The sequence below is a fragment of the Cervus elaphus genome, chromosome 33, assembly GCF_910594005.1.
Source record: "Cervus elaphus chromosome 33, mCerEla1.1, whole genome shotgun sequence".
NCBI lineage: Eukaryota > Metazoa > Chordata > Mammalia > Artiodactyla > Cervidae > Cervus > Cervus elaphus.
Genome location: NC_057847.1, coordinates 10,782,277 through 10,809,945, shown reverse-complemented (window position 1 = coordinate 10,809,945; position 27,669 = coordinate 10,782,277). Strand labels below are relative to the sequence as shown.

General features: G+C 36.2%; 1 protein-coding gene across 4 annotated transcripts in view; it reads left to right on the top strand.

Moving 5' to 3' along the window:
• PMS1 (PMS1 homolog 1, mismatch repair system component) overlaps window positions 1-27,669 on the top strand; it is a 106,681-nt gene that overhangs the window by 66,609 nt on the left and 12,403 nt on the right. For all 4 annotated transcript variants that reach the window (XR_006339395.1, XM_043894099.1, XM_043894096.1 and 1 more), the window contains exons 6-9: window positions 11,724-11,840; window positions 15,026-15,148; window positions 16,094-16,237; window positions 16,389-17,278. Coding sequence is in view for 3 of the 4 variants with exons in the window: in XM_043894099.1 (XP_043750034.1) it covers window positions 11,724-11,840; window positions 15,026-15,148; window positions 16,094-16,237; window positions 16,389-17,278 (1,274 nt within the window). In the remaining variant the exon portion in view is untranslated. The remainder of the gene's footprint in view (window positions 1-11,723; window positions 11,841-15,025; window positions 15,149-16,093; window positions 16,238-16,388; window positions 17,279-27,669) is intronic.

Genomic DNA, 27,669 nt, shown 5'->3' with positions numbered 1-27,669 from the left:
AGAAGAAGGTGGTTCAGTAGTCCAGGCGGTTGCACAGAGTATGTATAAGAGGATATGGGCAAGAAAAACATTTCTACATTCTGATGTAGATAAGATTTGATTAGCAATTGGAAATAATATTTCTTGCTTTAAAGACTACAAAGAGTATCTACAATCTCCCTTTAAAAGTTATGCAAAAATTAACTTACATTTTCAAGTTTTTGCTTAAATTTTTGACTTTTTTTTACCTGAGTCAGAGAGTATGAAATAGGTAGAATGAAAAAATATTCTGCGTACTGTATTCCAAAACATGAATATAAAATAGACAATAAGCAGAGTTAAGTAGGGCATTAGAGATTTTACTTCTTTTTCTTAAAGGGGGAGGGAGTGGTCTTTATTTTTTTTCTTTTTGGTTGTACCATGGGTTTGTGGGATCTTCGTTCCCTGATCAGGGTTGAACTTGGGCCCCCTCATCGAAAGCACCAAGCCCTAACCACTGGACTGCCAGGGAATTCCTGCATAAGAGGCTTTAAATTTTGAATGTTCTGAATAAATTTTACCAATTTTGAACTCTGGGCTACTTAGTAAGAATCAAATTATATTAATGCTTATTATGCTAATAGAATATGATATTCTTTTAACAATAGTATTGGTATTATGATGGAATAATGTTAATTTTACACCAAACTCAAAACATTCAGCAATAAAGTTTCTATAAGCTTCAATAGCTAATGTTGTTATATTGCCAGTATAAAAAGACTCTTTTCTTATATTGTGTTTTTGCCCCTGTTCTTTTTTGAACCATTTAGTGCAAATACATGTCCAAGAGTAGGTAGCAGTGTATGCAGATCCAATTACATTAACTAGTAAGACCATGGAAGTAGTTAATACTTCTGACTTTTAGAAGATTGAAGCATGAACTTCTTAGTACATCTTTGCAAATAATTTGCATGAAAAGTTTGGTTTCACACTTCACCAATATATATACTTTGATTTCATATTTTAGGAGTCACCTTTGCTCAGGCAGTCTTGTTAGCATTACAGGTTTTGGTTAATTGTGCAGTATCTTTGTGTAACATGCTTTTTTCCATTATCACAAATTGCTTTTACAGTTGAGCTTTACTAATTAAATACTGAATAGTCTCATCTAGCTTCAGATAGTGTAGAAGTAGAAGCAGCAGTAAGTTATATTTGGGCAACTTCAATCAATTACCTGGTATGCATGTAATAATATATTTTTATTGAGGTGATTTTGCTCTGTCATCATACTGACTAGAGTCAGATTCTTACTTGGCACATTCAGATGCTCCAACTTTGTGTGACCTAGATAGAAAACATATGGGGGTATGTGTGTGTATTTTTAGCACATGTTAAGCTATCAGCCTAATGGCAGAATATATGAAAAACTTTAGGAAATGAACAGATTTATATTTTAGAAAATAATACAGGATTTGTGAAATGGTGGGGAAAGCAAACTATAAAAACTATTTGCTGTAAAAAATGTAGTATTTTAAAATTCTGTTATTTTCTATATCCTTAGCTTTTAATCACCACCTTTTATTGTTTAGTTCTTTAATAATAGGTCCAATTTTTTAAGTGAATCTTAATTGCCTAAGTAATAGTGAAAGTTTAATTTATTGGCAGACTTCTTTATTGTTAGCCTAACTATAAATAGTTAGAAAATGCTTCTTAATCAGCCTGCTTCATCTGATGCAATAATTGCCTAGTGTGAAATAATGCTCTGGAACTACTAGCAATATTTACTTAAATTTTTTTTTCAACGTTCAGTGGTTCTCATGTTTCATAGCTTGTTTAGGACCCACTTCCTCAAGTGATCATTTTACAGTTCTGTGTACTAACTTCTTAGTTGATCAGGCAGTAAGTTGTGCATTAGCATCTTTGCATTAATCAGTAGCTAAGATTTATATCTGAGGCGTCACTAATACAAACCAAAATACATAATATGTTTCCATTAGAAATATCACAGCTTTTATAGCTGTATTAAGTGCAGGAATTTGAAAACATTAGTTTTCTTGAAATATTTTCTTATCTAGTCATTTTAAATACATTCTGTATGTATGTATGAATCACAGAGCTAGCATAGCTTTAAAGAGAGAAATTTCCCATGAATAAGTTTTTATTGCTCAACTACTCTTTGCTAAAGATAACTTGTGATATAGAAAGTGTGAAGAAGATGACATTTAATTTCTACGCAGTTGCAGATTACAGAATCTTAACCTACTTTCCCTTCTTTTAAGCATTGTTCCTTAAATCAGCAGCTCCTGGCTGGCTTAAAATAATAGCCATGATAGCAAAAGCCAACACCTCTTTGTTGTTTTTACACTGACACACACATAAACACACACACAAACACAAAGATGTGTGGAGCAGATGAAAAGATTACAGTCTGGCAGTTTCTCACAAAATAAACAGAGTTGCCACTTTACCTAGCTATTTCACTCCTAGCTGTATACACAAGAAAAATGTATGTGACACAAAAACATGTACACGAATGTGTATCTTTCCTAATAGTCAGAAAGTGGGAGTAACCCACATGTCCGTAGTAAGAGGCAGTAATATTTCAAATGTGTGGCCATGTAGGGGAATATTATTTAGCCATTAAAAAGGAATGAAATCCTGATAAATGTCCAGGACCAGCCAGCTTCACAGGTGAATCTTAACAAACATTTAAAGGAGAATTAACACTTATCCTTCTCAAACTGTCCCCAATAATGGAAGAAGGAATGCTTGCAAACTCATTCTACAAGACCAGCCTCACCCTAATACCAAAACCAGACAAAAGCACTAGAAAAAGAAGAAAATTACAGGTCAGTATCACTGATGAACATAGATGCAAAAATCTTCAATGAAATATTAGCAAGCCAAATTTAGCAATATGTTAAATGGATCATACACCATGATCAGATGTAATTTATCTCAGAAGTGCAAGAATGATTCAGTATCCATGCTTCAATCAGTGTGATATACCACATTAACAAATTGAAGGATAAAATTATATAATCATCTCAACTCAACAGGTGCAAAAAAAGCTATTCACAAAATTCAACATTCAAATATGATTAAAAAAAACTCTCAACAAAGTAGGTACAGAGAGAATGTACCTCACCTTGATAAAGGCCATTTATAACAATCTCATAGCTAGTATCATACTCAAAGGTGAAAGTCTGATAGATTTTCCTCTAAGATCAGGAACAGGACAAGATTGCCCACTCTTACCACTTTTATTCAACATAGGATTGTAAGGCTTAGCCACAGCAGTTAGATAAGAAAAAGAATCCAAATTGGAAAGAAGTAAAACTTTCACTCTTTGTGTATGATATGATACTATATGTAGAAAATCCTAAAGATGCCCCCAGGAAACTACTAAAACTAATAAATAAATTCAATGAAATTGTAAGTTGCAAAATTCACTTTCATAAATCTGTTGCATATCTAGACATTCACAGTGAACTATCAGAAAGGGAAATTAAGAAAGCTACCCCATTTACAATTGCATCAAAAAGAATAGAATGCCCAGAAAGAAATATAACCAAGGAGGTAATAAAAACCTGTACTCAGAAAACTATAAGATACTGATGATAGAAATTGAAGACTGCACAAACAAATGGAAAGATAAACATGCTCATGGATTGGAAGAATCAATATTTTTAAATGACCAGACTTCCCAAAGCAGTTTATGAATCAGTGCAATCCCTATCAAAATACCAATGCATTTTTCACAGAACTAGAAGAAATAATTCTAAAATCTGTGTGGAAACACAGAAGACAAAATAACCAAAACAGTCTTAACCAAAACAGCTTAAGAAGAACAAAGCTGGAGTTATCATGCTCCTTGATTTTATGCTATACTACAGAGTTGCAGTAATCAAAACAATATGATGTTGGCATGAAACCAGACACAAAGATCAATAGATCTTGGTAGAGAATAGAGTCCAGAAATGAACCCACAAGTATATGGCCAATTGATCTACAACAAAGGAAATAATACACAGGGAAAAGATAGTCTCTTTAGTATATGATGTTGGAAAAACTGGACAGCTACTTGCAAAAGAATCAACTGGACTGCTTTTTCACACAATTTACAGAAATAAACTCAAAATGAATAAGACTTACATGTAAGATTTGAAAACATAAAACTCCTAGAAGAAAACATAGGCAGCACACTCATTGGTCTGAGCAATATTTTTTTGGATCTCTTTCTTCACGCAAGAAAACAAAAGCAAAAATAAAGTAATGGGACTACACTAAAAAGCTTTGCACAGCGAGGGAAGCTATCAACAAAATGAAAAGTCTTCCTATCAAATGGAAAAAGGTATTTGTCAACAGTATATCCGATAAGGTGCTTAATATCCAAAATATGCAAAGAACTCAGTATCGGAAACAAATAACCTGATTTAAAAATGGCAGAGGGCCTGAGTAGATGTTTTTCCAAAGAAGACTTGTAGATGACCAACAGACACCTGAAAAGATGCTGAAAATCACCATTCATCAGGGAAATGCAAACCAAAACCACAATGAGATATCACCTCACATCCGTCAGAAAGACTATCATCAAAAAGCAACAAATAACAGTGCTGGGGAGGGTGTGGATAAAAGGGAAAGTTCACGCACTGCCGTTGGGAATGTAAATTGGTACAGCCACTAAGGAACACAGCATGGAACTTTCTCAAAAAATTAAAAATATAACTATCACTTCACCTATTCCACTTCTGAGTATTTTTCCAAAGAAAAACACTAACTTGACAAAATACATGGGGTTTCCCTGGTGACTCAGAGGTTAAAGTGTCTGCCTACAATGTGGGAGACCCGGGTTCGATCCCTAGGTCGGGAAGATCCCCTGGAGAAGGAAATGGTAACCCATTCCAGTATTCTTGCCTGGAGAATCCCATGGATGAAGGAGCCTGGTAGGCTAGGCAAAATATATGCACCCCTTTGTTCATTGCAGCACTATTTACAATAATCAAGATATGGAAGGACCCTAAATGTCCATTGACAGATAAATGGATAAAGAAGATGTAGTATATATACATGTTGGAATACTACTCAGCCATGAGGAAAGAATGAAACCTTACCATTTGCAACTATATAGGTGGATATAGAGGGTTTTATGCTAAAAGAAATAAAAGTGCGAAAGAGAAACTTATGATTTCACTTAAATGCAGAGCCTGTAAAACAAAAGAACACACATAATAAGCCAGAAGACTCATGGAGAACCAATAGGTGATTACCAGAGGGGAGGTGGTGGTGGGATGAAAAGAAAAGGAGACAAAACCAAAAATAGTGACTGTGTAAGCTAAATAATGCTAATTAACTTGGTTGATTGACACTGAGTTACAGAATTTGTTAGCTTTGTTATTTCTTTAGATCATATAATATTAACTATGCTAGCTTCTTCCCTGACTATAATAAACTCAAAATTAAATTCATATATTTTATCCTTTTGTGCAAATTAAATTGTATCATTACTACAAGATACTCCTGAGACAATCTGTAAGGTCTTCAGCATTGTGGTCTTTAGCTAAATAAAACTGGATTTTAAAAAAAGAATGAATTGCTGATACAATGATAAAACTTGAAAAACTTATGCTAAGTGAAGAAGCCATTCATTCATAAACAACTGTGTATTGTATGCTTCCATTTATATTAAATACCCAAAATAGGCAAATTTATAGAGACAGATTAGTGATGGTCTCAGGCGAAGTGCAGAGACATGCGGAATGACTGCTAATGGGTACAAGGTTTCCTTTTGCATTGGTAAAATTGTTCTAAAAAATTAAATTGTGATTTAGTTGCACAACTGTAAATATACTAAAAACCACTAAATTGTATACTTAAATTGTATCGTGTGTCAATTCTATTGTAATGAAACTTATTTTAAAGAAAGAAAAGTCTTTAAAAACGAAGAGCTAGTTTTCAACGCCATTAGGATTACTTTAGAAAAATGTATTCATTTGTTCACTCCTTCAGCAAATTGCTTATTGGACCCGTCTAAGTACTTGACACTGTTTTTGGTACTACGGATTCAGTCACATTCCCGATTCTTCTTCCTCTTCATATATAGTGAGTCAGCAAATCACATCAAGTCTGTTTCACTTCCTTTAGTCTTATCTCTGTTGTCTTTTACTCTTAGCAGTATGCTTCGTTCTCTTACCCGGTCCAGTATTTCTTAGCCACGGTGTTAATATTAGTAGATTACTAAAGTTTGCACATGTTTTATCTTTTAAAAAATTAGAGAAGTAATCTTGTAAATGTCACTTTTACTGATTTGCATTCCATTGAATTTTTGTGAGTGGAAGCAGCACTGTTATATCTAGTGTGCCAGAAATAGCACACCGTCTTCAGTGCCTCTGAGAATATTTTGTGACTCTGAACCTCATCCATTTTGTATGTGCTCAGTAAAATTTGAGATTCTCTGAGTTGGAATATTGCAGTCACATTTTTTAATCCATATTGCTTTAGTTTAAGATCTCACTAAATCACTCTTGCCAAAGATCTTTCTTTTTTTTTAATTGAAATATATTTGACATGAAACTGTAATTTAAGGTGTATGACATGTTGACTTAATACATTTATATTATAATATGATTGCCATTGTAGCAGTAATTGCATCTCTATCACATTAATTTTTCTTTTTAGTGGTTGGAGTAATTAGGTTTATTAGTCTCTCAGCACATTTGAGCGTTACAACACAATATTGTTGTCTGTATTCACTATACTGTACATTAGATCAGTAGGACTTATTTACTACTCATTGCAAGTCTGTACTCTTAAATAATATCTGTCCTATCCCCCTAACCCTTATGCCCTGGTAACTACCAATTTTACTTTGTTTCTATTAGTTTATTATTAGATTCTACATAGAAGAGATCAGTTCAGTTGAGTTGCTCAGTCGTGTCCGACTCTTTGTGACCCCTTGGACTGCAGCATGCCAGGCTCCCCTGTCCATCACCAACTCCCAGAGCTTGCTCAAACTTATGTCCATCGAGTCAATGATGCCATCCAGCCATCTCATCCTCTGTTGTCCCCTTCTCCTCCTGCCTTCAATCTTTCCCAGCATCAGAGTCTTTTCCAGTGAGTCAATTCTTCACATCAGGTGGCCAAAGTATTGAAACTTCAGCTTCAGCATCAGTCCTTCCAATGAATATTCAGGACTGATTTCCTTTAGGATTGATTGGTTGGATATCCTTGCAGTCCAAGGGACTCTCAAGAGTCTTCTCCAACACCACAGTTCAAAAGCATCAGTTCTTTGGCATTCAGCTTTCTTTATAGTCCAGCTCTCACATCGATACATGACTACTAGAAAAACCATAGCTTTGACTAGACAGACCTTTGTCAGCAAAGTAATGTCTCTGCTTTTTAATTGCTATCTATGTTGGTCATAGCTTTTCTTCCAAGGAGCAGGCATCTTTTAATTTCATGGCTTCTGTTACCATCTGCAGTGATTCTGGAGCCTAAGAAAATGAAGTCTCTCATTGTGTCCATTGTTTCCCATCTATTTGCCTTGAAGTGTTGGGACTGGGTGCCATGATCTTAGTTTTTTGTTGAGTTTTAAGCCAACTTTTTCACTCTCCTCTTTCACTTTCATCAAGAGACTCTTTAGTTCTTCTTTATTTTCTGCCATAAGGGTGGTGTCATCTGCACATCAGGTTATTAATATTTCTCCTGCAATCTTGATTCCAGCTTGTGCTTCATTCGTCCAGCCTGGCATTTCGCACGATGTATTCTGTATATAAGTTAAATAAGCAGGGTGACAATATACAGCCTTGACATACTCCTTTCCCAGTTTGCAACTAATCTGTTGTTCCATGTCTGGTTCTTACTGCTGCTTATGAGTAATATCACACAATATTTGTTTTTGTCTCTCTTATCTCACTTAGCAGAAAGTCCTCAAGGTCCAAAGATCTCTTTCTAACATCCATATCTGATCATGGCATTTTTCCCAAGTAGGTTTGTCCATTGATTCTGCACTGTGGATAAAAGAAACTGTAAAGTTTTTTCTTTGCCTGATGTGCTAGGTCTTTCATGATCTTGTTCTTGTCTGTCTAATATCTGTCTGGCTTCATCTGCAGCAAGGCATGTCTCTGTGCTTTCATGCCTGTGCATGTGCTCTCCTACCCATCACAACACCTTTCCTGTAATTTGTGGGTGTCAGACTCCTCTCAGGTCTCACCACACACACAGCTGCTCTGTGAAGTACACTTAGGTTTCATCTACAATGTTCCCACTGTATTTTGTATTTGCAGTTTTCATAATGCATTATAACTATTTTAATACCTCATTCTCCTTTTGTATTTTTAGTTCCTTGAAAGCTTGGACTTTGTCCTCCTATCTTTGTATTCCCAGCTTTTAGGATTACCAGGAATCTAATACAAAGTAGATGTTTAATAAATATTTGCTGAATAAATTTAGAAGTTTCTCCAAAAATTTTAATTTAACCAGAGCATTTATATATTTTATGATGAAATTAAAGATTAAAAATACTTACATGACAGCCTATGTTTCCTGGAGCAGTTCCAATTTTAAGGAGTCTAGGTTCTTGAAGTGTTAATGTAGTTACCAAGACATACTTGATGCTTTTGAATTGTGGTGTTGGAGAACACTCTTGAGAGTCCCTTGAGATCCAACCAGTCCATCCTAAAGGAGATCAGTCCTGGGTATTCACTGGAAGGACTGATGTTGAAGCTGAAACTCCAATCCTTTGGCCACCTGATGCGAAGAGCTGACTCATTGGAAAAGACCCTGATGCTAGGAAAGATTGAGGGCAGGAGGAGAAGGGGACGACAGAGGATGAGATGGTTGGATGGCATCACTGACTCAACGGATATGGGTTTGGGTGGACTCTGGGAGTTGGTGATGGACAGGGAGGCCTGGCGTGCTGTGGTTCATGGGGTTGCAAAGAGTCAGACACAACTGAGCAACTGAACTGAACTGAGCTGAACCTATATGTTAATTTAAAATTTTTTAACAACTCATTTTCCTGTTTGATTTCATGTACTTTTTAAAAATTTTCTAATTAAAGTCTTTTTTTCTAATTCAGATCACTTTCAAAACAATAGATAATGAAAAATTGGCATATACAACAGAAAAATACCTAAATTTTAGTTCTGTCATTTTACTGTGCACTTTGGGTCAAATAACTGCACATCTGTATTTATATGAATATTAATTGAAATTTAGAAATCCTTAGGTATAAGTATTATCAATAATCTTATCAATAATAAGATTAGGGTTGGTACTGACAGACTATAACTCTCAAAAATATTCTGACTGTAGGATGCTGTGAGAGTAGCTACCAGTCTTTTTAGACTTCTGTTATTCTGGTTTGATTTCTTTGATATGGAGACCCTGCTTTTACTCCTTGTCCTTCTTCTAACAGTAGATTATTTATTTAACTTTAAATGAATTTTTAAAGTAATTTTGAGAATGCATTAGTACTCTCAAGAAACTGGAGATTTCATAACATATCACATATTCATACATGCAAATGCATTTGTCAAAGACACTATTTGAGAATTCCCAATTAGGATCTGGAGTTGGCTATAACTTATTACTATCTTTGACTGGTGAGCAAAGAGATATTGGCAAAGTAAAAGTTTGGAGCCAGAAATGTTAGATGTAAATCATGAGTCTTTGGGTAAATAACTCTCTTTGAGCCTTAGTTTCCTCATCTGCAAAATGAAATATTAATGCCTGCCTGAAATGGTTGTGAAAATTAACGGTTTCTGTGATGGTAGTTAGTCCTACTACATAAATTTTTCATAAGTTGTAACTCCTACTTGCTTAGTATTAATAAAACCCTAGAAATAGATAAAAGGGTTTCCTGTTACACTAATTATTGGGTAATTTGTCTTCTTGAGCAGTTGTTACAGTTTTCCCAAGGAGGTTGGTCTTTGAGATTCTAAAAACAAAAGTGTTACAGACGTACAGATCAAGAAGCAGAGTCAGGGACTGTTGTCATCCTGTCCTTTTCTACTATCTCCTGACATACCAGTTAAAGAACAACGTAAATTCATTTGCTTCCCCTTTCATTTTATTATGTATAATATTGTTAGTATTTTTTCCTGCCTACATAGTTTCCTGGTTATGTTAAGGAATTCATTTGGCTAGGATCTTTTGATCTAGCCTGTCAGAGTGTCTCTCTTTTAAACTTTCTCCACAATCAGATCATTAAATCAGTGTCATTTTACAAATAACCTTTTGTGACAAATAACAAATAACCTTTCTACATTCCAAAAAAAAAAAAAAACAGGGAGAGAGAAAGAACGAACAAAGGAGAATGTTCTCAATCCCCTCTGATTCTACGAGCCCGCTTGTGTGACAGGTTTTCCCTCACTGCTTTCTATTCACGTGTGTCTTCAAGAGCTTTCCTTGTCCACCTGCCTCCAGTTATTATTATCCACTTACAGCCAAACTTCCTACAAGAGCTGTCCCTTTCATGGGTTTTCCCTATAGGCAATATCCAGTAGCTGAGATTTGGCTTCATTCTCTCTCCTCCTCCAGAACTGCTTCCCTGCTGGTTGCTAAACCCTGTGGCCATGTCTGTCCTGTGGTGAGCAGGGCCTGCTTCCTCGTTTTGGCACACGGGCTTCTCATCGTGGCGGCTTCTCTCGTTGCAGAGTGCGGGCTCCAGGGCACGGGCTTATCGTGGCACATGGGCTCCTTAGTCCTAGTGCATGGCTTTGTTGCTCTGCGGCCTGTGGGATATTCGTGAATCAGGGGTCAACCTGTGTTTCCCGCATTGACAGGCAGATTCTTTATCACTGAGCTACCAGGGAAGCCTTACTTCTTCCTAAAGAAAGCTCCCTTGGTCGGTGCACCATGTTGTCCCGTGACGCTCCTTGCCTCTGTGGTCAATGCTTTCTAGTCTCCTCCTCTTCCCCCGCCTGACTCTTGAATGTTGGTGTTTTCTCCTAAGCCCTTCACACGTTTTCTTTAGGATTTAAGACTCCTAAGTGAATATTTGTTGAATGAATGTGTCTATATATTGATGGTTTCTCGAGATTTGACTATAATTGAACCTCATTAACTGAAAACATGTCAGTATGTTACGACATGCACATCACAGCCACACTTTTGTGCTGTCTCTCTGGGCCATGATTCTCTTAAGCTATCCTCAGTGAAAAAAATACAAGTCCATTATTCAGCCTTTCTGTCTGTGAGGTTTAGTTAGCTTTTTTAAAGTTCTCTGTATATAGATGGTAATTTTGAAAAGCATGCATTACCCTAAATTCTTATACCAGGTTAACTGTTTACAGAAATTTTATAGCATTGATGTCCGTCCTCAATAAAACAGTAATGTTTACTTGAAGTAGCAATTTAATTTAAATACACTCTGCAATGTATATTCTGAAGTTTAGGATTAGAAGGGGGGAGAAAATTAATATTTAATGAAATTGTTTCATGCCAGGCTCTGGCCTGTGTGTTTACCTACATCGTATATTTTCATCTTCCAACACTCCGCAAGATAAGTATTCTTAGTCATCTTGTAGAGAAAACAAAATTGAGGTTAAGGTAAGTTAAAATAGATTCTACACTGCAGGATATACAGCTACTGAAACTTGGAACCAGCCTTCTCTCAAACTTTATAGCCTATAGATCCCTTATAAATGATGCAGAAAATATAAACTAGGGCTGAATGCTAAATACAGAAATAAATTGTGTAAGTACTTGAGTTTACTCAGTCCAAGTTGTGCTAAAAGTTATCTGTGTCGTTTTGTCCCTAGGCAATTATTTGGCAGAAAACTAGAGTATCAGATCATAAAATGGCTCTCATGTCTGTTCTGGGGACTGCTGTTATGGGCAATATGGAATCCTTTCAGTACCACTGTGAAGAATCTCAGGTATACAACAAAGACGTTCTTTAATTTACACTGAAGCTGTTTAGTTATTTCATTTTTGTCGGGTTGAGGTAGCAAGAAGTGTCTCTTTAGAAATTTTAATGACAAAGGGTGTATAAGCTCATATTAAATCTCTTTTCCCTGCCCTACTTCCTGTTTTTATCTCTCCTGTTTATTGTTTTTAATTTTAAGTATCATGGTTACATTAATTGTTTAAGTGATTTTCAATTTAGAATCTTCATGTCTTTGCTTTCCTCAATGAAAGGAGTTGAGCCCTCTTACCTTTGTTTTCCCTTTCCCACCTTGTATTCCGACTCTATTTTCTTGATCTGTCAGCTCTAGAGAGTCTTCGTGAGTCCCTGTGATACTGGATGAGGTTATCAGCACTCCCAGTCTTACTTGTTCTCTTCAGTCATGCCAGCCCCACTTCCGTGTTATCTAGCTTCCTAACCTGTTTCTCATGTAACCATCTTTTATTTGAAGATTCATTTTAAAAGTTGAAAACTTATATGAAGTATACATTATTATGACTTCTTTTCTTTTCTGTAACTTGTTGCAGTCTCTAGGCTACTAGTTCCCCTCCTATTCTCTTTTACAATATTGAGTTCTTAATAATTATCATTTTATTAGTGTCTTGGATGGAGCTTATGCTCAATTAATGTGTTAAGAATTCTCTCTGCCTAAGGAAAGTAGCCATGATCTGACTTGGGTTCTGTTTTTCAGAGCACCCTTAATAGTTGTTTAATAGTTCAGACACTAGTGCCACTTTGGACTGGTCCACTTGGCTGACTTGGGACAGTAAGGGTACTGTCTAAATTTTGCTGGGCTCTCTGTGGTTTCCTAGGACTTTGTTGCCCATGCTGGTAACCCAGGAAGCTGTGACAGGAGATTCAGACGTGCTGTGTTGTGCTTCAGAGAGTCTACCTGTCACAGTTTGGTCTGAAGACCAGCAGCATCAGCATTGCTTAGAAGCTTGTTAGTTTGACAGATTGAGTAGGGGACAGAGGTCTTTACTTTAGTAAAGGAGTACAAGAGGAGCTATTGGACAGCAGCACGGAAGTGAGCTAGGATATTTTATCAAGTTTTGAATGTGGTAAGGTTAAGAAAATTTGTGTGAGCATTTGGAGAGGAAAGAAATAAAGGCTGTACATCTATATCTTAGCATCACTGGTGTATGTTGTATAGATGGGAATGAAATTACCCGGATGGAATAGAGAGCAAGAAAAGGGGGTCTGATGATGAGACTGAGGGAGACTATTACCCTTATAGGCTGTAAGCAAAGGGAGAGGAAGTCCCACTAAAGAGGAAGTTTCAGAGAGGAAGCAGAAAATCCAAAAGAGAAGGCTGAAACAGTGTTATGCTTCCAAAGGAGAGAGTTCCCATTGGTGTCAGGGTCTGCAGAGAGTCAAGTAGACACTTAGTTCTACTAAGTGTCTGTTGGAGTTGGTCATTGAGGTAGAAGCTAGAGGATAGAAGGCTGGAGATGAAGGGAGGCAGAGAAGGGTTCCTAGTTGAAGAACAATCAGGGGAGTATATTATTTGTTTATATTTTGCCTTTGATTTTTGTTTTGCTTTTTACTTGAGTAATACTTGGGTATAGAATCTTATAAGGCCTATCTAATTTTTTATTTTGTTGCACTGATTTGGTCTCTTACAGAGATTTTTCTCCCTACAAGCTAGCCTGATTTTCACTTTTTGTAATATTTTATAAGACTTTGCCATTTGATTTTAGTTTTCCATATAACTTACTGTGTGTTAGTTCTTAAGGTTATCTATCTTAAGCCATTTTTAAAGCTCAGTATTTGGAAGTAATACTATTTATTCAGTGGCCAACAAGATGGTGTGAAGGAAAAACAGTAGCAATATTACTGACGTTTTCTTCATTTTAATCCTTTTTCTTACCTATTCTGGTTTTTTTTTTCTCCCATCAACAAGCCCAGTAAGTCTTTCAGAGGCTGAACAGCTTTCCCTGAAGCTCAGCAGGTGCTTTAAGAAGGCTCTCATATTACTTGCTAAATTATGCAACCATTTATAAGGGTTGTGAAGTTTTATAGTTAATTAAGTAGTTTCATTTTATAATGGATTATCTAGCTCTGTGTATTAACTTTTTTTTTAATTGGCACAGTTTGGCACTGTGACAATAACGCACTTAGTGTTCTAAAGTTGGTAATGCATCCATCTCCTTAAACACTTATTCCCAAGGGCAGGGGTGGCCACAGACATAGGTGGCAGCCTGCAGCCTGTGTGGGTAAGGAGCCTCATGGTTTCTGCTTAACTAAAAATAGCAAAGCCCCTGACACTCTTGCTTTTGTAAACCTAAGCAGAAAATTTCTCATTATTACTGTTTCTTAACAGGTTAATAAAACATCTGATTCCACTTGTTTCAGATAAGAGATGATTATAGGCCTGCATTTTGAATAATTTGACCAAGATCATATTAGTAGTGCAGCCGGAGTTTAAACCATGTCAATCTGGCTCTGTCCTGTATTCCTAACAGTTCTTTGTATTCTCTCTAAAAGTAGGAGCATTTTCCTTGCTTTCTGTTCCCTAAATCTCTCTCCCTTCTCACTGGTATTTTTTCTAGGATCATTCTTTATTTTACCCCTTCTTTTCATACATTTGTGAAATAGTTCTCTAAACAAAAATGAAGATAATGTACAACATTGCGATGTGTCAAAGAGTAAGAGATCTTTTTTCTCCTCAGTAATGAAAACCTAGTCAGATTGACTTCCTGGCATACTCAAAATAAAGATAGAAACAGCTACTTCTTTACAAAAAATGGTGGCTGAAAAGAAAAGGATAAACAGCCAGAGGAAAGTTACAATGTAAGGGAAGAAATTTTTTTGAAAATAGTAGGAGATAGGGTCGAGCAGAGAGCATCAGTATTTATACTGTATGTCCTGTGACAATAAGATGTGTAGTCATGGAACTTTAATGAATGCCGATTTTCCCTTAAAATTGAAAGAAGGGAGAGTTAGAGACTGAGAACACCAATTTAACATGCTTCAGTAATTTAAGTTTAATGCTCATGACGTGGTTATCAAGTAGTATATGGCTCTTTAGACCTTAAAATGAAAATCCATTTGTTAATTTTTTTTTATACCTTTAAATGTATATACCAGATCCATGGAATCATGTTTACTATTGACATTGCATGTAAGTTCTATAATTATTTATTACAATTATAGATTTTCCTAAGTGGATTTCTTCCAAAGCATGATGCAGACCACTCTTGCACAAGTCTTTCAACCCCAGAAAGGAGTTTCATCTTTATAAACAGTCGACCAGTACACCAAAAAGATATATTGAAGGTAATCTTTTTAAGAAAAAAGTAATTTGTCAGCTTCTTACAAGGACTACTTGTAAGAATTTGTTCTAAAATAAGGAAAAGAAAAAATAGATATAATATGGGGCTTTCCTAGTGGCTCAGATGATTAAGAATCTGCCTGCAATGTAGGAGACCTGGGTTCAATCCCTGGGTTAGGAAGATCCCCTGTAGTAGGGAATGGTTACCCACTCCAGTATTCTTGCCTGGAGAATTCCATGGATAGAGGAGCCTGGCAGGCTACAAAGAGTCAGACACAACTGAACAACTAACAGTTCACTTTCACTTTTCACCTTACATATGACTCTTCACAACAATTCTGTGGTGAATTATTATCCTTATTTATAGTGAAGAAGGTCTTCTCTTGTGGCTCAGCTGGAAAAGAAGCCTCCTGCAGTGCGGGAGACCTGGGTTTGATCCCTGGGTTGGGAAGATCCCCTGGAGAAGGGAAAGGCCACCCACTCCAGTATTCTGGCCTGGAGAATTCCATGGACTGTATAGTCCTAGGAGTTGCAAAGAGTCAGACATGACTGAGCGACTTTCACTTTCACTTTCATAGTGAAGAAACTGAATTGTTAGTGACTACCTTAGACCACAAAGCCAGGAAGTAACAGAATTTGAATTTGAACCCAGGACTTTGAAAACATCCATGACACTGTGATCTTTTCCATGAAGTCAGTTACATTGGATGCATGCTTGCACTTCATGTTAAGTAAATTCAAAGCCTCTAAATGAGCATTAGTATTTAAATACTACTTTTCCTAATAAACAGTTACATCCACTCAGTTTCTCAGTTGAATATGCATCTTCTGGTGGTATTTTAAGGATAATATTACTTAAATAATGCTATCTTTATTTATAAATACTTTAAAGAATAATAATACTTTAGTATATTTCTGTCATTTTTTGTCTTCATTACATGTATTTCTAGCTAATCCGACATTATTACAATCTGAAATGTCTAAAGGAATCTACTCGTTTGTATCCCATTTTCTTTCTGAAAATTGACGTTCCAACAGCTGATGTAGATGTGAATTTAACACCTGATAAAAGTCAAGTATTGTTACAGAATAAGGTAACCTTTTCCAGATAATTTTTTGTATTAAATTATTTATAAACTTCTGCAGTCCTAGCCATTTTCATGTGAAAAAGATTTACTTTTCTGTATAGATTTTTTAATATTATTTCCATAATTTCCCCTAATACTTGTTAATTTGTATTTTTAGGAATCTGTTTTAACCGCTCTTGAAAATCTGATGACGACTTGTTATGGATCACTACCTAGTACAAATTCTTATGAAAGTAATAAAACAGATGTTTCCTCAGCTGACATGGTTGTTAGTAAAACAACAGAAACAGATGTGCTTCTTACTGAGATGGAAACATCTGGAAATAATTATCCAAATGTTGATACTTCAGCCATTCCTTTCCAAAATGATGTGCGTAATGATAAATTTGGGGAAAACACTGATTATTGTTTAAATCGTCAGGTACATATTGGTGACCATTATGATGATCATTTTAATAGTGAAAATTCTAGCATTGATAAGAATGATGGAAATACATTTAAAGAAATCCCAAAGAATAATTCATCTTGTGAGGACACCCAAGAGGAGTATAGTGAAACTTGTTCTGTGGATTCTGTTGAGCAAGCCCAATCAGCAAATGGCAGTAAAGGCCATAGAGATGAGAGTGGGAAAAAGGAAGAAGCAGCAGTTCCTGAGAAGTCTTTGGAAATTTGTGTAGATGACTGGAGCAAGGGAAATATGCTTAATTCTAGAGGAGAAAACATTGAACCTGTGAAAATTTTAGTGCCTCAAAAAAGTTTAGTGAGTAATGTAAGTAGTAATAATAGTAATACAAGTCCTGAACAAAAGAATCTCTGTGAAAGTTCCTGTAACAAAAAATCAAACGTGGTAGATAACAAATCTGGACAGCTTACAGCTTATGATTTAATTAGCAATCGAGTAATCAGGAAGCCCATGTCAGCAAGCGCCCTTTTTGTTCAAGATTGTCGTGCCCAGATTCTCACAGACAATCCCAAGACCAGCTTGGAAGATGCAGCATTGCAAAGTGAAGAACTGTGGAAGACATTGAGTGAAGAGGAAAAACTGAAGTAAGTTTCCAGAGCTCTCATGTGACCTGAATGCTAGGATATTTCCATTCTATATGACTCACTGGGTTGAAAAAGCTTCTGTTTCTTCTTATTTATGGAAAAGCAGAATGGAAAATACCTTTTGGCTTGTCCTAGAGTACCTTTTTGGCATCACTTTTTTGGGGGTTAATTTAGAAATTTTTACATTTCTTTTTTTTTTTTTTTTTTGCTTTTTGCTTGTTTTTTATTTTGGTACAAAAAAGCTACTTTCTGGTTTAAGTTTGTAATTAAAAGTTTTACATTCTTAAGACTACCATTTTCTTCTGTTTCTTTTTTATACTAATCTTTCTATTACAGGACTTTTTAAAACATTTCTATTAGAACTATTAGAACAGGGTTTCTTTTTTAATATCTTGAATATTCCCTTTTTAAATTGCTCTTTAAAACATGTAACAACACAAAAAGTATAACATTGTTGCAGATTTAATTTAGTGATCTTAATACTCTTCCTATTCAGTATAACTCAAAAGCCTTTCTTCTAAAATCTTTTATTTATTGCCAACTTATAAACTATGGTGGGTTTGGAGGGGTAGGTAAATAGGTGGTTTGATCTCTTATTAAAAAGCTACATATTTTTTGCCATTTTTAGATCAAATGATCTGAATAAATTTAAAAAAATATGGTTGTTTCTAGTTGACCGAAGGCACTTGCTATAATCGCAGGATGTCATGTTTTGAGTGATTTAGCTCACCAGAAAATGAAAGAGTGCAATTATAGTTCCAATCATATATTATTACCTAAGGCATCTCAATACTGTGTCAGACATCTGGGAAAACTTTTAAATGTAACTGGTCATCCAGAGTTTATATTTGCTGATAAACTACATGGATACTTGACCAATTGTTTTTCTTTTTTTATTAGCTTATTCAGTCTTATAAAAACACTATCAATATTAAAGTAATAAAGATCACTATTAACACCAATAGGCAAAACCAAGTTAACTTATACCTTTTTATTTTTTTTAGTGGGGATGGTGGTTGTGTTTTTTTCTCTTAACATATATATATATGACATATATATATTTTAATATGTATCTATAAAAGATAGACATATTCTTTTAGTTAGTTTATTTAAGCTTTTATTTTGCATGAAGATATAGTTAGTGAACAGTGCTTTGATAGTTTCAGGTGAACCACAAAGCGATCCAGCCATATATACACATGTATCCCTTCTCTCCCAGACTCCCCTCCCATCCAGGCTGCCACATAACATTGAGTAGAGTTTCATGTGCTATACAGTAGGTCCTTGCTGGTTAAGATACTCTTATTTTAAGTAGAGCCGTAATACAATTATCATCACATTCTAAAACATGAATTTCTTAATCTTCAGTGTTCAAATTTGATTATTTCCTAAGTGTCAAATTTTAAAAGTTAAGTCAAGATGCAAATGAAAGTCACACATTATTATTATTATTATTATTAGTTTTACCTAAATGACACATTCAATTTAAAGATGAGAGTATTTAAGTTTTAATACAGCAAGCCCATGAAAATTAAATTGCATTGATCAGGAAGTGATGAATTTAGAGTTGTCTAAGAATAGAGGAAAAAAAAGCATAGGTGTTCCCAGTTCTCATGGAAGTAGGTACAGTGCAGCAGCTCAAGGTAGCTATTCCCTTTCAGCCTCAAAACAGTAGTTATTACCCTAGTTTCAGCATTGTTTCTCCTTGCAGGCCCCAAGGTGTTAAGATCTAAGGGTTATGGTTAATAGACCTCATCTAAAAATGATCAGGCAGTATTCTGGAATTCAAAGTTTTCTCTTATTGCCATAAGGTAAACAGAAGAGCATTGTTGAAGACCTCTGAAGCTACACCTGGGTTCAAACCTCAGTTCCTCTCTTTTCTAGCATTATGTAAAAATGTGTGCACAGTCACTTTGGGTTGTTGTGAGGATTAAATAAGATATATTATGTGTTATAAATGACTAGCACATAATAAATAATGTTCATGATGTTAATCAGAGTTTTTAATCTGTGAAAGGAAATTTCTCTCTTGTGATTGACATTATTTTTCATTCGCTTATTCAAGATTAAATTTAATTTGGAGGTCAGAAATAGAAACCCTGTGGAGAAAATTTAGGTTTCTTGGGATCAGAGAGCTTAGTACATGTCACAGAAAGCTCTGTTAGAATCTTCCAGAGCCAGAGTCTGACAATCATGGCAGACCAGGTTGAAAATCATGATTAGTGAAAAGGTAGAGCAAAAATGTTTAACACTCAAGAATTGCATTAACTACCATTTCTCTTCTAGTCTTTACCTTAGAATTCTTTTCCATGGTCTTAAGTTCTACAAGGAGTGCTAAGGAATGTGAGAGCAGTCTCCTACAGATAATCAGTCCTTCCGTCTATTCTTTTTCTTTTCTTTTTTCTCTTATTTCCAGTTTTTTTCCCATCCTTTTTCCTCCCTTTTTTCTTTCTTCCTTCTCTTCCTTTCCTCTCCGGTCTTTTCTTTCCTTATTTCTTTCAATTAGGAAATACTTAGGCTTCCCTGGCTCAGACAGTAAAGCGTCTGTCTACAATGCCGGAGACCCTGGTTCAATCCTTGGATTGGGAAGATCCCCTGGAGAAGGGAATGGCAACCCACTCCAGGTCTCTCGCCTAGAAAATCCCATGAATGGAGGAGTGTGGTAGGCTCCATGGGTCGCAGAGTCAGACACGACTGAGCAACTTCACTTTCACTTTCAGGAAATTCTGAGAACATTCTGTGTACAAGGCCGGTGTACTCTAGCTTATCATTTCAGATACAGTGATAAATGATAAATAAAACATACTTTAACTAATCAAAGTGCAATCTTAAAGAAGCAAGAGTTATGAAAACACTTAGCAGTTAGACTTAATCATATCTATAGGACAGGAGATACTTCCTGAATAGAAATTGATCAGGATGGTGTAGAGAATTTTCTGTGTAGAACAGCTAGAAGGAAGACAGTTTTATTGAGGAATGGAATGTATTATGAGGGAGTGTGGTAAAGAAGGGCTTCCCTGGTGGCTCAGCCAGTAAAGAATCCATCTGCAATGCAGGAGACCTGGCTTCAGTCCCTGGGTTGGGAAGATCCTCTGGAGAAGGGAACAGTTACCAAAAACAAAGATCCTGGGATCCAGTCAGGTCAGATCATGGAAGGTTTGAAGAGTTTTGAATAAGACCTAGGATCAGGGTTTTCTACCAACAGCTTAAGATAGACTTACAGTAGAAGGTTCCTACATTTTAAATTTTTTCCTTTCTAGATTCCTCTCCCCACCCCACCCCACCTTGCTTTCCTCTCTTTTCCTCTAGTGGATTAGAAACCACTTTGTCCTCCTACTAGTATCTCAGTCAATTGACTTGAACTTTTGTTTGTAGTAGCCATGGATATATTTCTACTTAGAATAACTAAGAATAATATTGTAATTGGGATAATTTTGAAAATGGTAAATAAACTTTGTAATTACATGTAATCTTGAGACAGAGACACTTGAGTTGATTAGTGATAAATCAGAATTACTATTTTTCATTTAAGTTATTACTAAATCCCTTAATGACATAAAGTCAAAGACAACAACTGTTTTTACTTAATATTTACTTAATATTCCTTTGAACATAACTTTATATTTCCCAAGGGACTAATTAAATTGACTTCTTGAATAAATCAAAAGATTAGTATCATGTGTGACAATTTGCACATTATAATTAATTACAAATGGTAACCTTCATCTTGAACTCACTCCACTGTAGGAGAAAAATTTGAATTTGAATCTTCAGGGGCTAAAAATACATACTTATAGTACTAATGGAAGGTAAACTATATTGAAAACTTTGTGCATTGTAACTTAGAATTTCAGATTCTAAGTGGAAATGGAAGAAAATAATATTAAAAATTATGAACATGGCCTGCCTAGTCAGCAACTATAAGAAGCATTTTTCGTTTACCTAGTTGATAGTGAAATAAAGTCTTTTTTTTTACATTCTTATCCAGCTAATATTTCTTTATTCAACAAATACGTACTGAGTACAAACTACACACTGTGCATGTCTCTTGTGTTTTAGTCTCACTTTCTACATTTTATACCATTCTCCCAATAGTATTTTTATTTTCTAATACATACCTATTCAAATTTCTCCTTTAAAACGTATGTATGTTACCTACAATAGAACTCAACCAGTTTCTTAAGAGTTTCTAAAGATCAGAATTACATTCTCTAGTCTGCATTTAAAAATGCATTTAAAAATCTTTTTAGCAAGGTTGCTTAAATAATTACCAGTCTTTAATCAACTGTGTGCCCCATTCATTATAAGATAGGTGTTTCTTGATAGAAAATAATGATACCGTATATTTATTATCATTTACTAGGTTCCAGGAACTGTTCTAAGTACCTAAAACATTTTAACCCATTTTATTCCTCACATCAAAGCTATGAAGTATTTAAGATGTATATTATCTAGATATTACAGATGAGCCTGCTGAAACACAGGAAAGTTAATTCATTGTCTTCAGCTGCTAAATGGCAAAGACAAGCCAGGCAGTCTGTCTCTGAGGTCTATGCTCTTAGCCAGTACAATTTGCTGAATACAAATAGCGGTTCTTAGTTCTAGATTTGTATTAGAATCAGCCATGGAGCTCTCTAAAAACACTACTGCCCAAACTCAGCCTGTGTATGGAGAATTGGAAACTCTGAGAGTGAGACCAGTAGAAAAGGGATAATATAACAACTATACAAGACTGTTTTTGGCCCTAGAAGTTCATTTTATCCCTGTTATTATTAATCAGAATAGAAAAGATCATTTAACTTTTTAACCCAGTATAATTTTAAAAGGTCCATTATCTTGGACCTTTGTGTTCAGTTTATTTGAACTTATTTTTTTTTTTTTTATTGCTGACTCTAAAATGAGAAATAGTAACTGAAAAAATTAACATTTAGCTATAAAACTAAATTATAAATTTAATCATAGAATTTTTATTTCGAGCATTACTGTTAGACTGACCTTAATTTTATTAGTATATAATTACTAGGGCTTCCACGGTGGCTCAGTGGTAAAGAATCCTCCTGACGATGCAGGAGAAGTGGCTTTGATCCCTGGGTCGGGAAGAGCCCCAGGAGAAGGAAATGGCAACCCACCCCACTATTCTTGCCTGGGAAATCCTATGTTCAGAGGAGCCTGGCGGGCTAGTCCATGGGCTTACAAGAGTAGGACAGGACTTAGTGACTAAACAACAATATGATTACCAAACGTATGTAAGTTTTGTTGTGCTCAGAGCATCGTTTCTTCTATGTTGATGTTACACCAAATATTTAAGGAATTCTTCAGGTCTAAAATTGACTCCTTATTTTATTTAATTATTTCTTTTTTTTTTTTTTCCTTTTTAGTTTCCTGTACCTTAAATGATTTTTAAAACTGGGTAAAATTTAGCTGCTGTGAGGTGCATAGATCTGAATTGTATGTAGATAGTTCAGTGCGTTTTCACGTGTGCACACCGATGAAACCACCACCACAAACAAAATACAGAACATCTTCAGCCCAGAAGGTTCATTAATGTCACCTAGAAGCCAGTCACCACTTGGAGCCACTATTTTGATTTGTCACATTAGTTTCGTTTTGCCAGTACTTGAACTTCTTATATATAAAATCATAATGATATGTACTCCTTTGTGTCCAGCTTCCCCCAACAAATGTTTTTGAGGTTTTTCATTCATGTTTGTTGAATGTATCCATATACTTTATTCTTTTTAATTGATGAATAGTACTCAGTTGTGTAAGTATACCACAATTTGTTTTCTCAGTCTCCAGCTGATTAAAATTGTGTTCTTTCCAGATTCTGGATATTATTAATTAAGCTGTGTTGTTTAGTTTCTGAATATTTGGAGTTTTTCTAAATATCATATTGCTGTGCTGTGTGTGATGAGTAGCTTAGTCATGTCTTACTCTTTGTGACTTCTTAGACTGTAGCCCACCAGGCTTCTCCATCCGTGGGATTTTCCAGGCAAGAATACTGGAGTGAGTTGCCATTTCCTACCTCAGAGGATCTTCCCAACCCAGGAAACAAACCCGCATCTTTTTTGTCTCCTGCGTTGGCAGGCAGATTTGTTACCACTGTACCACCCGGGAAGTCCACTAATTTATTAATTTTATCATGGACAGGTAAAATGCTGTTAGATTTAAATCTTTTGAAATTTATTGAGAATCAAGCCCAGCAGCATATCTTGAAGAATGAACATCTAAAAAGAATCTGAATTCTATAGTTAGATGTACTGTGCTAAAGTGACAATTAAGTCAAGATAGTTGGTACTATCACTAAAATGTTCTTAAGGCTTTACTTATTTTTGTATTTTGGTCTAACTGTCATTTCCTAAGGGAGGGGCACTAAAGTCCCCAACTGTGATTCTGGATGCGTCTCTACTTTTAGATCTGTAAGTTTTTGCTTCTCATAATTTGAAACTCTTTTCTTAGATCTATGCATATTTGTGATTGGTTTACCTTCCTAATGAACCCTTTTGTGATTATAGCATGTTCTTCTTTAATCTGTGGTATTTCTTATTTTGAAATTGATTTCTGTTATATTACTATAGCTGCTCTTTTTTTTGCTTTCAATTTGCATGGTTTATCTTTTCCATTCCTTTACTTACTTTATTTATTTATTTATTTTTATTAGTTGGAGGCTAATTACTTTACAGTATTGTAGTGGTTTTTGCCATACATTGACATGAATCAAGCATGGATTTACATGTGTTCCCCATCCTGATGCCCCCTCCCACCTCCCTCCCCACCCCATCCCTCTGGGTCTTCCCAGTGCACCAGCCCTGAGCACTTGTCTCATACATTCAGCCTGGGCTGGTGATCTGTTTCACCCTTGATAGTATACTTGTTTCAATGCTGTTCTCTCAGAACATCCCACCCTCGCCTTCTCCCACAGAGTCCCAACATTCCTTTACTTTCAAACTATCTGTCCAACCCAGCTCCTTTCACATTGCTACTTCTGCCCTGTATCTTGGGGTATATGAGATCTTGTATGTGCCATTTTAGAGTGGAATTTCCTTCAGCCCTCTGGCTCTCTTGAAAGTAAGCCCCACTAACCTTCAGAGCCATACACTCTGGGCCTCTCTTCTTGTGCAGGCCCCTGAGCTGGGATCGCTGTGTGGGGCTTGGAGCCTGTGCTTCTAATGTGATGAGTATTATCCTCCTGTTGGTGGGTCAGAGCTTCTCTTGTGGCTAAGTGGTAAGGAATCCACCCACCAATGCAGGAGACGCAGGTTCTATCCCTGGGTGGGGAAGATCCCTTTGAGGAGGGAATGGCAATCCACTCCAATATTCGTGCCTGGAAAATCCCATAGACAGAAGACCACGGTCCATGGGGTGGCAGAGTTGGACATGACTTAGTGACTGAGCACACATGCATTCCGGGGTTATGGGTCTTGAGTATATCATGACTGTTCCTCCCACCCATGCCATTGTGGTTACTTCTTTCTGTCTTTAGTTGTAGAAAATCTCTGCTGGTCTTTAGTTCATTCTAATTGATAATTACTGTGTGTGTGTGTGTGTGTGTATTAGTCACTCAGTCGTGTCTTACTCTTTACAACCCCATGGACTATACTTGTAATTTTGTTGTGCCTATGGCAGGCGATCTTCTGGAGGAGGGAAGATACTCCAGTATTCTTGCCTGGAGAATCGCATCAACAGAGGAGCCTGGTGGGCTGCAGTCCATAGGGTGGCAGACAGTCAGACGTGACTAAAGTGACTGAGCACACATGTATGGGAGGAGATGAGCTCAGGATCTTCCTACTCTACTTTGTTGGCCACACCTTTGCACCTCTGAATTTTGCTTTTCAAATTCTGTCTGCTGGTCTCTGACTTTCAAATACAATAGTCTGTGTAATGTAATAATTGATACGGTTTTGTTTTGGTCTACCAGTTTTCCTGTTCCTTCTCAGTTTTGTTTCTCTGTTCCTCCTTGTTTGGGGAGAGAGATGCCTCTTTAGGGCTGCATGAATATAATTTCATATTTAATTTTAAATTCCTTTATTGGCTTTGCCAGATTTTTTTGCTTTGGGGAATATATTATACATCCTTAATTTATCATAATCTACCTGAGTCAAGGCATAGCTTTGACTATGTATACCTTTGTCAGCAATGTGATATCACTTCTTTTTAATACACTGAGTAGGTTTGTCATAGCTTTTCTTCCAAGGGGCAATTGTCTGAATTTCATAGCTGCAGTCACTGTCTGCAGTGATTTCAGAGCCCAAGAGAATAAAATCTGCCACTGTTTCCACTTTTTCACCATCTGTTTGCCATGAAGTGATGGGACAGGATGCCATGATATTCGTTTTTTGAATGTTGAGTTTTTAAACTTTTTCACTGTCCTCTGTCACCCTCATCAAGAGACTTGATAGTTCCTCTTCACTTTCTGCCATATGGGTGGTGTCGTCTGCATATCTGAGGTTGTTGATATTTCTTCTGGCAGTCTTGATTCCGGCTTGTGATTCATCCAGCCCAGCATTTCACATGATGTACTCTGCATAGAACTTAAATAAAAAGGGTGACAATAAACAGCCTTGACGTACTTGTTTCCCAATTTGGAACCAGTCCGTTAATCCATATCCAGTTCTAAATGTTGCTTCTTGACCTGCATATTGGTTTCTCAGGCAGGTAAGGTGGTCAGGTATTCCCATCTTTTCAAGAAATTTCCACAGTTTGTTGTGATCCACACAGTCAAAGACTTCAGCATAATCAAGGAAGCAGAAGTAGGTGTTTTTCTGGAATTCCCTTGCTTTCTCTGTAATCTAATGGATGTCGGCAATTTGATCTCTGGTTCCTCTGCCTTTTCTAAATCCAGCTTGTACATCTGGAAGTCCTTGGTTCAAGTACTGTTGAAGCCTAGCTTGAAGGATTTTGAGCATTACTTTGCTAGCATGTGAAATGAGCACAGTTGTACAGTAGTTTGAACACGCTTTGGCATTGCCTTTTTCTTTGGGATTGGAATGAAAACTAACCTTTTCCAGTCTTGTGGCCATTGCTGAGTTTTCCAAATTTGCTGGTATATTGAGCAGTATTTTCACAGCATCATCTTTTAGGATTTGAAATAGCTTAGCTGAAATTCCATCTCTACTAGCTTTGTTCATAGTGATGCTTCCTAAAGCCCAGTTGATTTCACACTCCAGGATGTCTAGCTCTAGATGAGTGATCACATCATCATGGTTATTTGGGTCATGAAGATCTTTTTTGTATATTTCTGTGTATTCTTGCCACCTCTTCTTAATATCTTCTGCTGCTTTTAGGTCCATACAATTTTTGTCCTTTATTGTACCCATCTTTGGCATGAAATGTTCCCTTGGTATCTCTAATTTTCTTGAAGAGATCTGTGGTATTTCCCATTCTGTTGTTTTCTTCTATTTCTTGGCATTGTTCATTTAAGAAATCTTTTTTTTTAATCTCTCCTTGCTATTCCCTGGAACTCTGCATTCAGCTGGGTATATCTTTCCCTTTCTCTTTGCCTTTCACTTCTTTTCTCAGCTGTTTTAAGGACTCCTCAAACAACCACTTTCCTTTTTTGAAGTTCTCTTTCTTTGGGATGGTTTTAGTTACTGCCTCCTCTACAATGTTATGAACCTCCATCCACATTTCTTCAGGCGTTCTGTCAGATCTAATCCCTTGAATAATCTATTTGTCACTCCCACTGTATAATCATAAGGGATTTGATTTAGGTCATCCCTGAATGGTCTAGTGGTTTTACCTACTTTCTTCAATTTAAGTCTGCATTTTGCAATAAGGAGGTCATGATCTGAGCCACAATCAGCTTCTAGTCTTGATTTTGCTAACTGTATAGAGCTTCTCCATCTTTGTTGCAAAGAACATAATCAGTCTTTTTCAGTATTGACCATCTGGTGATGTCCATGTGTAGAGTCGTCTCTTGTGTTGTTGGAAGAGGGTGTTTGCTATGACCAGTGCATTCTCTTGGCAAACCTCTGTTAGCCTTTGCCCTGCTTCATTTTGTACTCCAAGGCCAAACTTGCCTGTTACTCCAGGTATCTCTTGATTTCCTACTTTTGCATTCTAGTTCCCTGTTGTGAAAAGGACATTTTTTTGGTGTTCTAGAGGGTCTTGTAGGTCTTTGTATAACTGTTCAACTTCAGCTTCTTTCGCATTAGTGGTTGGGGCATAGACTTGGAGTACTGTGTTGCTGAATTGTGTGCTTTGGAAATGAACTAAGTTCATTCTGTCATTTTTGATATTGCACTCAATACTAGGGCATTTCGAGCTCTTTTGTTGACTATGACGGCTACTCCGTTTCTTCTCAGGGATTCTTGGCCACAGTAGTAGATAAAATGGTCATCTGAATTAAATTCACCTATTCCTGTCCATTTTTGTTCACTGATTCCTAATAT